This window comes from Cebus imitator, unplaced genomic scaffold (assembly GCF_001604975.1).
Source record: "Cebus imitator isolate Cc_AM_T3 unplaced genomic scaffold, Cebus_imitator-1.0 Scaffold475, whole genome shotgun sequence".
NCBI classification, from domain to species: Eukaryota; Metazoa; Chordata; class Mammalia; order Primates; family Cebidae; genus Cebus; species Cebus imitator.
Window position 1 is genome coordinate 1,385,111 of NW_016107790.1, and position 13,401 is coordinate 1,398,511.

Below are 13,401 nucleotides of genomic sequence, written 5' to 3' on the forward strand. Positions count from 1 at the left end.
AAAAAAAAAAAAAGAAAAAAAAAAAAAAAAAGAAAAAAAAAATATATATGGGGGTGTGTGTGTGTATATAATTTATATTTTATATATTACTACATAATTATAAGTATATAATTTATTGTCATATTTACATATACATATAATTTTTATATCAGTAATTATTATTTTTTTTTTTTGAGAGGGAGTCTTGTCCTGTTGCCCAGGCTGGAATGCCCTGGTGCAATTTCAGCTCACTGCAGCCTCCGCCTCCTGGGTTCAAGTGATTCTCCAGCCTCAGTTTCCCGAGTGGCCAGGATTACTGGCGCCACACCCAGCTAATGTTTGTATTTTTAGTAGAGACAGGGTTTCACCATGTTGGGCAGGCTGGTCTCAAACTCCTGATGTCAGGTCATCTGCCTGCTAATTTAGTAATTATTTCAATAACAAAAGTAGCCTGTACTCACTGAAGAAAATTTTAAAATGTGTACTCAAGTACAACAAGTATTGATATTTTGGTTTTTTTTCCATATAGTTCTTATTTTTGCAGGCAATATTTAGCAAAGTTTCTATTTTGACTTTTTTTCATGTAACATTTTTACATAAGGACTTATCTATTTTACTATGTTACATACATTTTGTGAATACTGTTGGCCCTCCATATCGGTAGGTTCCATATCTGTAAATTCAACCAACCTTGGATTGAAAATATCTGAGAAAAATATGCGTCTGTGCTGTACATGCACATATCTGTTTTCTTGTCATTATTCCCTAAACCATACAGTATGACAATTATTTACACAGCACTTACATTATAATTAGGTATTATAACTGATCTAGAGATGATTTAAAGTATATGGGAGAATGTGCCCAGGTTACATGCAAATATTATGTAATTTTATATTAGTAACTTGAGTATCTAAAAATTTTGGTATCCGAGGGAGGTCCTAGAACCAATCCTCCATGAATATTGAGGATCAACTCCATTTCTCAGGTTACTTATCTATTTTCCTATATTAAACATTTGGATTGTTATTTGATTCTCTATTATAATAGTTTCTTCACTATGTTTTTTTTGTTTTGCACAAAGCCTATTCTGTATCTAGGAGTAATTCCTTCAGATACAAGACTTGGCATTGCTGGTGTAAGTATATGAGCACAAGGGAAAAAAAGCATCCATGTTATTTATTAGAGTTTTTTACATTTATTCCTGCCTTCCACAAATAATAGCTTTACATGTTCTTTGACATTTTCCTAAAGGTATTTTTTAAAAGAAATAATGTTAAATTATTATAAAAACTCAAAGTTTTCTTTCTTTTTAACAGTTCTGCTTTCTAAGTAAATTTGCTTAAAAAAAGAGTATCTATTAGGTGATTCCAATCCTCAGGAAAGCATTTGGGGAAAGCCTTACTTCTGGTGGCCCATGAAATGAGTAAGAGTAGAGAATGGGCTGGATCATGATGAGGGACTGAGTCAGGTCCTGCCGGGCAAAATGGTGTCTGTAATATGACGACTCATCAGGACTGTTGTTGAACACTTGAAGAAACGGAGATCTTCTCAGATGGAACATGAACTGCATTCACAAAGAACAAAAGAGAAATGCATATAGTTGTAACCTTCTTAAACACCCACAGAGTAATCTACCTCAGGCCTCCGAAATAGGAGAACCCAGAAAAGGGCTCTCTGGGTTCACAGAACAGAAAGCCTAAGGTGGTACCAGGGGCTGGGGAAAGAGGAAAACTGGGAGTTGTTGCTTAATGAGCACAGAGTTTCAACTCTGAAAAGTGAAAAATTCTAGACATCAGGTGCTCAATAATGTGAATGCACATAACACTGATCAACTGTAGGTTTAAAAATGGTTAAGATGGTAAACTTTGTTATGTGTCTTTTGCTGCAATAAAAATTAATTTTTTTAAGTGCCTCTGGGTATGTCAAAGCTTCCATATTTAAGAGGAAAGTCAAAGAAACGTTTATTTCCAGAGTCTGTGTTTATTTCCAGAGTTTACTGTGCCAGGTAGCGAAGACAGAATATCTGCTCTCAGAGAAGTCAGGCCCGGTGAGAAAGGCACACTTGGGGCTACGAACCAGAGTACGAGATAGCACTGGGGACGTGGGGGTGGAGGGTCAGGAGGAGACTTCCCAGAGCTCTGGGGGCTGACGATAAACCCTGAGAGATGTGGCTGAGGAGGCCACAGGGCCAGGAGACGGGGACTCCAGGCACAGGAACAGCAGATGAGAGCTCAGGACACAAGCTGGGATGCAGGTGTAAGGGAGAAAGGGACAAGGGATGACACTGCAGCCATAGGTTCTCACCCTTTCTTTCTTTCAGCTCAAGTTAAAAAGTTGCCAGAACATGAAAATGAGCTGCATTGTGAAGTATAAAGCTTCCTGAGACTCCAAATATCGAATCATAGGTTCCCAAATAATCATCAAGGCTGACATTCAATACATCCTACATGCAAGGCACAAAGCACTTGACAAGAACTACTTAATCCTTCCAATAAGCCCATGAGGCAGGTTCTCTTACCATCCCTAGTTTACAGGTGAGAAAATGGAGGCACAGAGGGGCAAGTAACTTCTCCAAGGTCACACCACTACTGAGTGTTACAGCTGGACTCTATACCAGGCCACATGGCTCTAGAGACTGGGCTCTGGCTGGCCTCTCTCCTAGAATGCCTTGACAGAGGAATCTGAGACAGCATTCCATCTGGTTTTCAAGCTGTGCTCGTAGAGTCTTCAAGTCCTCAGGGGCCCAGGGGTGAGGGCTCTGGTGAGACCCAGTGTGGGGGTGGTACATGGGCACAACCAGAGAAGCACTAAATCTATCTGCTTTATGTGCTGGTGTTTAAGGGAAGCTCCTCTCAAAGAAAGGATTCCATGGCTTTGAAAAAAACAAACAACTGCAAACCACTCCTGCAGGCAAACTCCCCACTGCTAGAGGTGGAAAACCGAACTCTCCAGGGGTCTGGGACCTCCTCTAGGGTCAGCAGAGGTAGGGCCAGCTCTGGAACCTCGCCCTGACTCTGGCTGATCTGGGGCTCTTCCCACAACACCATACAGCTTTAACCTCTTGCATGTACGCACCTCAGAGTCCCAGGCACCTGCTATGGAGCTAGGTCACTTCTAATGCTGAGCAGGTGACTGGCACTGTGCTAAATATTTAATACTCAATTGGCCTCAGCTCCTGTAATCCTTATAGACACTCATGAGTTATGCTCTATTTCCTCAATTACAATGGAGATGAAAATTTGTCTACTTCTCCCCCTCCTCTCTTGTCCAGTGGCTTCTAAAGGCTTGGTTCATCAAGAGTGCAGTTACTTTCAGGAGCTGCTTGTTGCTGATTCCTGGTTATAATGTACCTAATAACCACAGACATATTATTAAATATTTGTCATATTAACTGTGGGGTTTTTTTGTTTTTTTTTTTTTTTGCTATATTCACCTCCATGTGTGCTCATTTTCTTGGTTTGTTGCTGAGGTAGCTGACTGTTTCCCCAGAACTTTTACACATCAGAGATATTTTTTATGGCCTTATATCAATGATCCTATCTTGCCTGTTCATGAAAATGTATGCATGAGTTTTCTCCCTTCTGCACGTCATCTTTATCTTTTGTGGGGCTTAGGGTGCTGTCTTCCCCAGACACACATTCAACTTGGGTTGAACAAACTCAGTCACCTACGGACTGAGTCTCAAGACATTAAAAAGCCCTCACTTTACCCTGAAACTGAAGTTAATTTCTATCAAAATTTATTGTTCTATAGTTATTTTAGAAACATATATTACTTACCTGAGGATATAGAGAAAAGGAGTCAGATAACCTAAAAGAAGCGGGGTCTTCTTTATTATACTGTCCAAACTTCTGACACTACAGAAAGAAAATACCAAAAAACAAACAAAATTATACAAAGAGAGAGAAAAAAAATCCAAGTTAGAATTACCTGGAAAAACACTTGGACTAAGCTACATTCCAGTCTGAACTCTGCCACTTACTGTAAGTCCTAGACTTGCACTTCTCAAGCATCAGTGAGCAGGCAAATGACCCGGGGGTCTTGTAAAAATGCAAGCTCTCTGGAGGAGCTGAAGATTCTGCATCTTAATCAGCTCCCAGGCAATGCTGGCCTGAGGACCGCCCTGACCAGAGAAGCTAGGTGAGCTCTCCCAAGCACCTATTCCATACGAAAACTCTCTAACACCATGAAAACTAACAATTACAATTACGCTTTGATGTTCTCTCACACTGCAATTCAAATTTATTTCTCCCAATGACAGACTTCTGAATCACAATGTTTTCTCTTCCTGCCTTTATTTCTGCTCACACGTCCCTGGCCACTAAAGAATTGGGCTGTTCACCATCTAAAGAAACCTCATTTCTAACAATTACTTTCTTCCCACAAAATCTGGTGTCCTTCCACAGTTCTCATCTTCTTGAACTTCCTAGCAGCGTGGGCCAAGTGACTGCCCAAACATTTGACACTTTCTCCTTCAGCTGCTACTAAATCGCCTTCCTATTTCTCACCATCTCTCCAACCAGCCTTCTTCTTCTCTGCCTTCTTCAATGGTTTTGTTTTCCTTCTCCCCCTAACGGACTCCTTGGGAGTTAATTCTTGGCCCCCTACTCCCATCCTCACTGCTTTGGGTACAAATGAACACTACAGCCAGATGGGTGTCATCCAAATCCACCCTCCAGTGTCTAGTGCTGACCTCTAGCCTGAGCCCCAGTCAGGACATCTACCTAAATAAGGGAAAGCTTTCCTGAGACACGCTTTTGCAAATTCACATTCAATTACCAAAAAATAGACTATTCCATTAGAAAAAGAGATTCACCTTCTCCCGTCCTAAAGTTGCTCTCCTTTCCCATCTTCTACCTCACCACCACTCTTACAGTAAGTTACCCTCACGTGAAATGTTACTCAATGCTGACTTTTTGGTTTCTGACTTCATAAAGAATCATTTCATCAAGCTTTATCAATTCTTTCAGTGTATCCTGATTTCAAACCTTCTGATTCCTCCATCTCTACTGCCACTACGCTGGTCTCAGTACCACTGGGCCTGAAAAAGCCTCCATTCACAACAATAGCCTTTTCTCCCTGCAATGTGCCTCACATGGTGACGTTAGATGTAAACACAGGCATCATGCCGACGTCACACGCCTGCTTCACAATCACACCTAAGTCTCCCTTGCTCCCTAAAGTTAAGGAGCTCCCCAGTCAAGGAGTACCTTCCCTGACTCTGTTCCCCTCTACCCAACCTGGCCTCCTGTGACACTGGTTTCTCCAAAGGCCTCAGCATAAGCTAAAAGGCCTAGCTACCTCCTGAGGGCTCATTCCTGCTAGGCCTCCACTCAGCAAGCCTTGCCTTCTCCTCTCCAATTAATCTATTCTAATAAAAACCTGACTCAAGGATCATTTCCACAGGAAGGCTTTGTTAACCACCTGGGCCCTCTGCTTATCTACCCTCCCTCTGAAATCCTAAAGGAGCAATTTCCAAATTGTGTTTGAAATGTTGACACTTACTGAAAAAATGGTTGCATGAGATGCCAAGGGCAAACAGAAGGCTGAACTAAATGAAATAGATTTCCTTACTGGGCCTTTCCGTGCCTTTGATCACACACACATGCTGTGATCTCCAGGAAGGTAAGATTATTGTGTGCCAATTACTGATTTATTGCCTTGTGGCTCCAAATGCACCCCTTTTGTCTGCTGTGAAATGGACATGGGCTCTTTCACCACCTCTCCTTTGCCAGCTGGCACAATAAGAAGCTTTGCCAGTAGAGAGTGCTGGAGGTGAGCGTCAGCTTCGGGCACCTGAGTGCTCACTCAGCAGCTTCCTGGGTGCCAGGCCCTGCTGCACCATGACTTCCCTAGTGCTGAACTCCTGGAAAACTTCACAGCCAGCAGCGAAAGCAGCATCCCTGTATGCCTCCACTGAGACATTTTCCTCTAGACAGCTTTCCCTGTACCCTAAGGGTGGCTTTTCTTCAAATTCTAGAGCACGAATTTCTAGCAAGTTCCCCTGGCACAGCGCCATGGCAACTTCTTTGCAAAAGACCCACCAAGCCATGGCCGTGTCCTCCCAACTGGGTCTGGATCAGCCCTGGGGAGAGGGAGCACTTCCTTGGGTGCTCTATCTCAGCCCCAGAAGTAGTGGCTGCCCACTTCTCTATACTTCCTTCTGGCCAGTCCCTCACTGTTCTACTCCCCTGTTGTAGTAGTAATTCTTTATAAAAGACTTTCCCTATTTACATTACAGTGTGACTCCTCTAACCTGATTTTTTTTTTTTTGAGACGGAGTATCGCTCTTGTTGCCCAGGCTGGAATGCAATGGCACAACCTCGGCTCATAGCAACCTCCGTCTCCTGGGTTCAAGTGATTCTCCTGCCTCAGCCTCCCAAGCAGCTGGGATTATAGGTATGTGCCACCATGCCTGGCTAATTTTTGTATTTTTAGTAGAGACGGGTTTCTCTATGTTGGTCAGGTTGCTCTTGAACTCCTGACCTCAGGTGATCTACCCACCTTGGCCTCGCAAAGTGCTGAAACTACAGGCATGAGCCATTGCACCTGGCCCATTTCCTCTCATCTGATTAAACCCAGACCAACACAAGGGATCTCCCTAAACTCACGAAACCTGGATCCCTAGTTCCAAAACCACTTCCCATTCCCAGATTTATTTATTTATTTTTATTTATTTTTATTTTTTTTTTGAGACGGAGTTTCGCTCTTGTTACCCAGGCTGGAGTGCAATGGCGCGATCTCGGCTCACTGCAACCTCCGCCTCCTGGGTTCAGGCAATTCTCCTGCCTCAGCCTCCTAAGTAGCTGGGATTACAGGCACGTGCCACCATGCCCAGCTAATTTTTTGTAGTTTTAGTAGAGACGGGGTTTCACCATGTTGACCAGGATGGTCTCGATCTCTTGACCTCGTGATCCACCCGCCTCGGCCTCCCAAAGTGCTGGCATTACAGGCTTGAGCCACCGCGCCCGGCCCACTTCCCAGATTTAAAGGAAAAATACAAGACCAGAGGATTCACAAAATGACTCATCTAAGTCAACTCAATCCACACAGATTTGTATCACTCTCCAAATGCTCTGTGTGTGTTGCTTCTTCCCAACTATAATGTAAATCTCTGTGGGGAAAATGCACATTTAACACATCTTTAACGGAATGTCCAGTGTGTGGCATAACATAGGCAACTAATAAATTCTTGCTGATTTACTATATAATAATTATTAAGTACAGCAGAAACCAAGACTGAACCTAATGCCACTGTCCCCATTTACCAGTCGGATGAGTTGTCGGTCCAGCCACCGGAGCACATCGGGTCCCTCCTCTGACTCCGCTCGGAACACCCCAAGCCGTGCCATCAAGACTGCCGCAGCCTCCTGGTCAAATGCTGCTTCTATGTGCCTGAGCTGAGTCTGTGCATCTGCCCAACTGACAATTCCAGAGTTAGTGCCATGCTTAAGTTTAGGAGAGATCAGAAAGCCAGACATCCATTCAGATACAGAAACACAGGCTGGCTGCAGTGGCTCATTCCTAAAATCCCAACATCTTGGGAGGCCAAGGTGGCAGGATTGCTTGAGCCTAAAAGTTTGAGACCAGCCTGAGCAACATTGTGAGATCCCCATCTCTCTACAAAAAGTAAAAAAATTAGCCAGTTTTGGTGGCAGGTGTCCGCAGTCCCAGCTACTTGGGAGGCTGAAGTGGGACGATCACTCGAGCATGCGAGGTTGAGGCTACAGTGAGCTGTGATTGTGCCACTGTACTCCAGTTTGGGCCAGAGCAAATCTGTCTCCAAATGATAATAATAAATCATTTTTAATGAACTGTATTTCCTACAGAAAGATGATTCCTCTAGGCAAATGTTCATAGGCCCAGCTGCGTTAGTCAAAAATGCCTCCTTCTCTGATCAAATAAGCCAGTGAGGTGTGGTGAGAACCATTCAATGGAATCAAAAAGACAAACTAATAAACGTTAAAGTATCTCTTCAAGGGAAAAATGTCAGTCGGTTACTCAACAGAAAGGAAACTGGGGCTGCTTACTTTCGGGCAATGGTGGTCACACGGATGCGTCTCTGGGTGCTGGAGTGCTGATAATGTGTGACAAACTGGATGGCTCCTCTGCCTCCCTGGGGGATCGGGGCGTTGTGCTGCAGGGTGAGAGGCCATAACCTTGTCTGTTATAGGGATGACTCAAACACAGTCACAGAGTCCAAAGTACTCTTCTAAAATGCCTGACACAGCAATGACAGGAAGGTTCTTGACATATTTTGAAGGGCACACTTAGGATCTGCACATTTCACTGTAGATAGCCTTTATCTCCAAAAAAAGACGAATAACTACATTCAATACTGAACTTAAATTAATGATATACCTGCTGAAGTGTTTAGGCATGAAATACATGGATGACTGCAACTTGTTTTGAAATGCATCAAAACTAAAATGGATCGATGAATCACTAAATACAGAACACAAAAAACACAGGCATGCCTATTTATTTGCAGATTTTTTTTTAAATTGAAGATTTGTGGCAACTGTGCATCAAGCAAGTCTATCGTCACCAGTTTTCCAACATCATGTGCTCACTTCATGTCTCTGTGTCACAGTTTGGCAATTCTCACAATATTTCAAGCTTTTTCATTATTATTATATATCTGTTATGGTGATCTCTGATCACTGATCTTCAATGTTATCATTTAATTGTTTTGGGGTGCTACAAACTGCATCCATATAAGATGGCAAACACTGATAAATGTCATATATATTCTGATTGCTCCAGTGACCGACCTTTCCCTTCTCTCTCTCCCTCTCCTTAGGCCTCCCCTGTTTCCTGAGATACAACAATATTGAAATGAGGCCAATTAATAACCCTACAATGGCCTCTAAGTATTCAAGTGAAAGGAAGAGTCTCTCACTTTAAATCAAAAGCTAAAAATCATTCCTCTTAGTAGGGAAGGCACACTGAAAGCCAAGATAGCTGAAAGCTAGGTCTCTTGTCCCAAAACTGCCAAGTTGTGAATGTAAAGAAAAGTTCTTGAAAGAAATTAAAAATGACTGCAGTGAATATGTGAATGATAAGAAAGTGAAATAGCCTTATTGCTGATGTGGAGAACGTTTTACCACAACATTCCTTTGAGCCAGAGCCTAATCCAGAGCAAGGTCCTAATTCTCTTCAATTTATAAAGGATGGAGAGGGGTAAGGAAGCTGCAGGAGAAAAGTTGGAAGCTGGCAGAGGTTGGTTCCTGAGGTTTAGGAAAAGAAGCCATCTCCATAACATAATAGCACAAGGTGAAGCAGGATGTGCTCATATAGAAACTGCTGCAAGTTATTCACATTAGTTAAGATCATAGATGAAGGTGGCTACACTAAACAATGAATTTTCCATGTAAAGGAAATAGTCTTCTGTTGGAAGAAGATGCCGTCTAGAATTTTCATAGCTAGAGAGAAGTCAACGCCTGGCTTTAAAGCTTCAAAGGGCAGGTTGACTCTCTTGTTAGGAACAAATGCAACTGGTGACTTTATTTTGTTTTTCTAAGATATGATCTTGCTCTGTCACCCAGGCTGGAGTACAGTGGCATGATCTCAGCTCGCTGCAACCTCTGTCTCCCAGGCTCAGGAGATTCTTCCATCTCAGCCTCCCAAGTAGTTGGGACTACAGGTGCACACTACCACATCTGGCTAATTTTTGTATTTTTGGTAGAGATGAGGTCTCACCACATAGCCCAGGTTGGTCTTGAACCCCTGAGCTCAAGCAACTCACCCACCTTGACCTCCCAAAGTGCTGGGATTACAGATGTGAGCCACTGCACCCAGCCAGCTGGTGACTTTAGGTTGAAGCCAATGCTCATTTACCATTTGCAGTATCCTAGGACTCTTAAGAATTATACTCAATCAACCCTTTCTGTGCTCTACAAAAGAGAAAACAAAGCCTGGATGACAGCACAACTACTTACAGCATGGCTTACTGAATATTTAAAGCCCACTGTTGAGACCTGCTGCTCAGGAAAAAAAAAGACTCCTTTCAAAATATTACTGCTCACTGACAATGTACCTTGTCACTTAAGAGCTCTGACGGAGATGTAAAGGAGATAAATGTTATTTTCACGCCTGCTAACACAACATCCATTCTGCATTCTGAGAATCAAGGACAAATTTTGACTTTCAAGTCTTATTATTTAAGAAATACATTTCATAAGATGATAGCTGCCATAAATAGTGATTCCTCAGATGAATCTGGGCAAAGAAAATGAAAAATCTCAAAAGGGTTCTCCATTCTAGATGTCACTGAACCACTCATCATTCATGGGAAGATGTCAAAGTATTAACCTTCACAGTAGTTTTGAAATTTACTCCAATGTTCATGGATAAATTTGAGGGATTTGAGACTTCAGGGGAGGAAGTCACTGAAGAAGTGTTGGAAGCAGCAAGATAACTAGAATTAGAAATGGATCCTCGGCTGCGTACGGTGGCTCACACCTGTAATCCCAACACTTTGGGAGGCTGAGGCGGGTGGATCACCTGAGGTCAGGAGTTCGAGATCAGCCTGGCCAACATGGTGAAAGCCCATCCCTACTAAAAATACAAAAATTAGCTGGGTGTGGTAACAGTTGCCTTAATCCCAGCTACACGGGAGGCTGAGGCAGAAGACTTGCTTAACCCCGGGAGGCAGAGGTTGCAGTGAGCTGAGATTGAGCCACTGCACTTCAGCCTTAGCAACAAAGGGAGACTCCATATCAAAAAAAAAAAAAAAGTGGATCCTGGCCGGTTTGTAATCCCAGCACTTTGGAAGGCTAAGGTGGGAGGACTGCTTGAGCCCTGGAGTTCAAGGCCAGTCTGGGCAACAATGAGAGACCTCCATCTCTACATCTCTACGGAGCCTCACTCGTCACCCAGGCTGGAGTGCAGTGGTGCGATCTCAGCTCACTGCAACCTCCAACTCCCAGGTTCAAGCAATTCTCCTGCCTCAGCCTCCTGAGCAGCTGAGATTACAGGCATGTGCCATGACATCAGGCTAATTTTTTTGTATTTTTAGTAGAGACAAGGTTTCACCATGTTGGTCAGACTGGTCTCGATCTTCTGACCTTGTGATCTGCCTGCCTCTGCTTTCCAAAGTGCTGGGATTACAGGTGTGAGCCATAGTGCCCACCTTTTTTTTTTTTTTAATTAAAGAGATAAAGAAGTGAATCCTGAACTGTTACAATTTCATAAAACTTTAATGGATTAGCAATTGCTTCTTATGGATAACCAAAGAAAGTGGTTTGTTGAGATGGAATCTACTCGTCATGAAGATGCTGTGACATTGTTGAAATGACAAGATGAGATTTACAGTATTACATAAACTTACCTAGTAAAGAAGCAGCAAGGTTTAAGAGAATTGATTCCATTTTTGAAAGAAGTTCTACTGTGGGTAAAAAACTATCAAACAACAGTGGATGCTACAGAGAAATCTTTCCTGAAAGGAAGAGTCAACCAATGCAGCAAGCTTCATTGTTGCCTTATTTTAAGAAATTGCCAGGCTGGGTGCAGTGGCTCACAGCTGTAATCCCAACACTTTGGGAGGCTGAGGCAGGCGGATCACTTGAGGTCAGGAGTTCAAGACCACCCTGGCCAATGTGGCAAAACCCTGTCTCTACTAAAAATACAAAAATTAGCTGGGCATGGTGGCAGGCGCCTGTAATCCTAGCTACTCAGGAGGCTGAGGTGTGAGAATGGCTTGAACCTGGAGGGTGGTAGTTGCAATTGGCCAAAATCATGACACTGCCATAGCCTGGGTGACAGAGTGAGACATCATCTTAATTTAAAAAAAAAGAAAAAGAAAAGAAACTGCCACAGCCACTCACCCTTCAGCAACCAACAGCCTGATCAGTCAGCAGCCAACAACATCAGTTTAAGACCTTCTACCCGCAAAAGATTATGACTCACTGAAGGATCAGATGTCATTAACATTTTTTAGCAGTACAGTTGACCCTTGAGCAATACAGGTTTGAACTGTAAAGGTCCACTTATATGTGGATTTTCTTCTGCCTTTGCTACCCAAGATGGCAAGACCAAGCCTTCCTCTTCCTCCTCCTCCTCAGTCTACTGAGACCTTGTGATGTCTATTTCCACTTAACAAACAATAAATACACTTTATCTTCCTTATGATTTTCTTAACAACATTCTCTTTTCTCTAGCTTACTTTATTATAATATAGGATATAATATGCATTACTTACAAAATATGTGTTAATCAACTGTTATCGGTCAGGTGTCCAGTCAACTGTGGGCTATTAGTGGTTAAGTTTTGGGGAAGTTAGTTATATGTGGAGTTTTAACTGTGCAGTGTTGGCACCCCAACACTACTCGAGGGTCAACTGTAAAGTTTTTTTTTTTTTTGAGACGGAGTTTCGCTCTTGTTACCCACACTGGAGTGCAATGGCGCGATCTCGGCTCACCGCAACGTCCGCCTCCTGGGTTCAGGCAATTCTCCTGCCTCAGCCGCCCCAGCAGCTAGGATTACAGGCACGCGCCACCATGCCCAGCTAATTTTTTGTATTTTCAGTAGAGACGGGGTTTCACCATGTTGACCAGGATGGTCTCGATCTCTTGACCTCGTGATCCACCCGCCTCGGCCTCCCAAAGTGCTGGGATTACAGGCTTGAGCCACCGCGCCCAGCCCATATTTTTTAAATTAAAGAATGTATAATGTTTTCAAAGACATAATGCTATTTAACACTTAACACATGATAGTCTAAACATAACTTTTATATGCAATAGGAAATCAAAATATTCATGTGACTTGCTTTATTGTAATATTCACTTTACTGTGGTAGTCTGGAACTGAACCCACAATATTTCCAACATATGCTTGTATAGTAAAATGTTAATTACAGAATCAAGGTGATGGGTTCACCTAGGTAGTCCGTGTTCACTGTACGATTCTTTCAATTTTTCTGTATGTTAGGAATTTTTCACAATAAAATATTAGGGAAAGAACTGATACACTCAAAAATTAACCCATATTATGATGGCTGGTAAAATCCATTACCCTTTTAACAACCTCATCAATTCAACAATAAAGCGGTAATAGAGCAATTTGCTGCCTGACTCCGACTAAACCCTGGAAGGAATAAATAGGAAAAGGTCATGCCAGACTATCATCAGGCCTAATATCATACCTAAGGAATATCAGCTTGTGAAGAAAGTAACCAGAGACCACTAGTTTGAAATAAATCAGAAAACAGGACACTAAGACATGAAGACACATGAAGAAATCCAACTCACCTGATTGACAACTTCAAAATAGATGCCAAGTGTAGATGTAAGATCTAGGCCACAGATTTTCCACTGACTCGTGCCACCAACACCAAGCTCCTACGGGTGGGAAGAGGAATTTAAAAAACAAAACCAGAAAAGAATTAAGTCAGACTGTAATCCCAGCACTTTGGGAGGC

At 42.7% G+C, this 13,401-nt stretch overlaps 1 protein-coding gene across 1 annotated transcript in view; it reads right to left on the reverse strand.

The window, feature by feature from the left end:
- Positions 1 to 13,401, reverse strand: part of SEC23B (SEC23 homolog B, COPII coat complex component) — a 44,788-nt gene that overhangs the window by 10,416 nt on the left and 20,971 nt on the right. The window contains exons 12-16 of the mRNA XM_017512667.2: positions 13,233 to 13,322; positions 8,013 to 8,119; positions 7,251 to 7,404; positions 3,762 to 3,839; positions 1,385 to 1,546 (exon numbers count right to left, since the gene is read on the reverse strand). Coding sequence (XP_017368156.1) covers positions 1,385 to 1,546; positions 3,762 to 3,839; positions 7,251 to 7,404; positions 8,013 to 8,119; positions 13,233 to 13,322 — 591 coding nt within the window. The remainder of the gene's footprint in view (positions 1 to 1,384; positions 1,547 to 3,761; positions 3,840 to 7,250; positions 7,405 to 8,012; positions 8,120 to 13,232; positions 13,323 to 13,401) is intronic.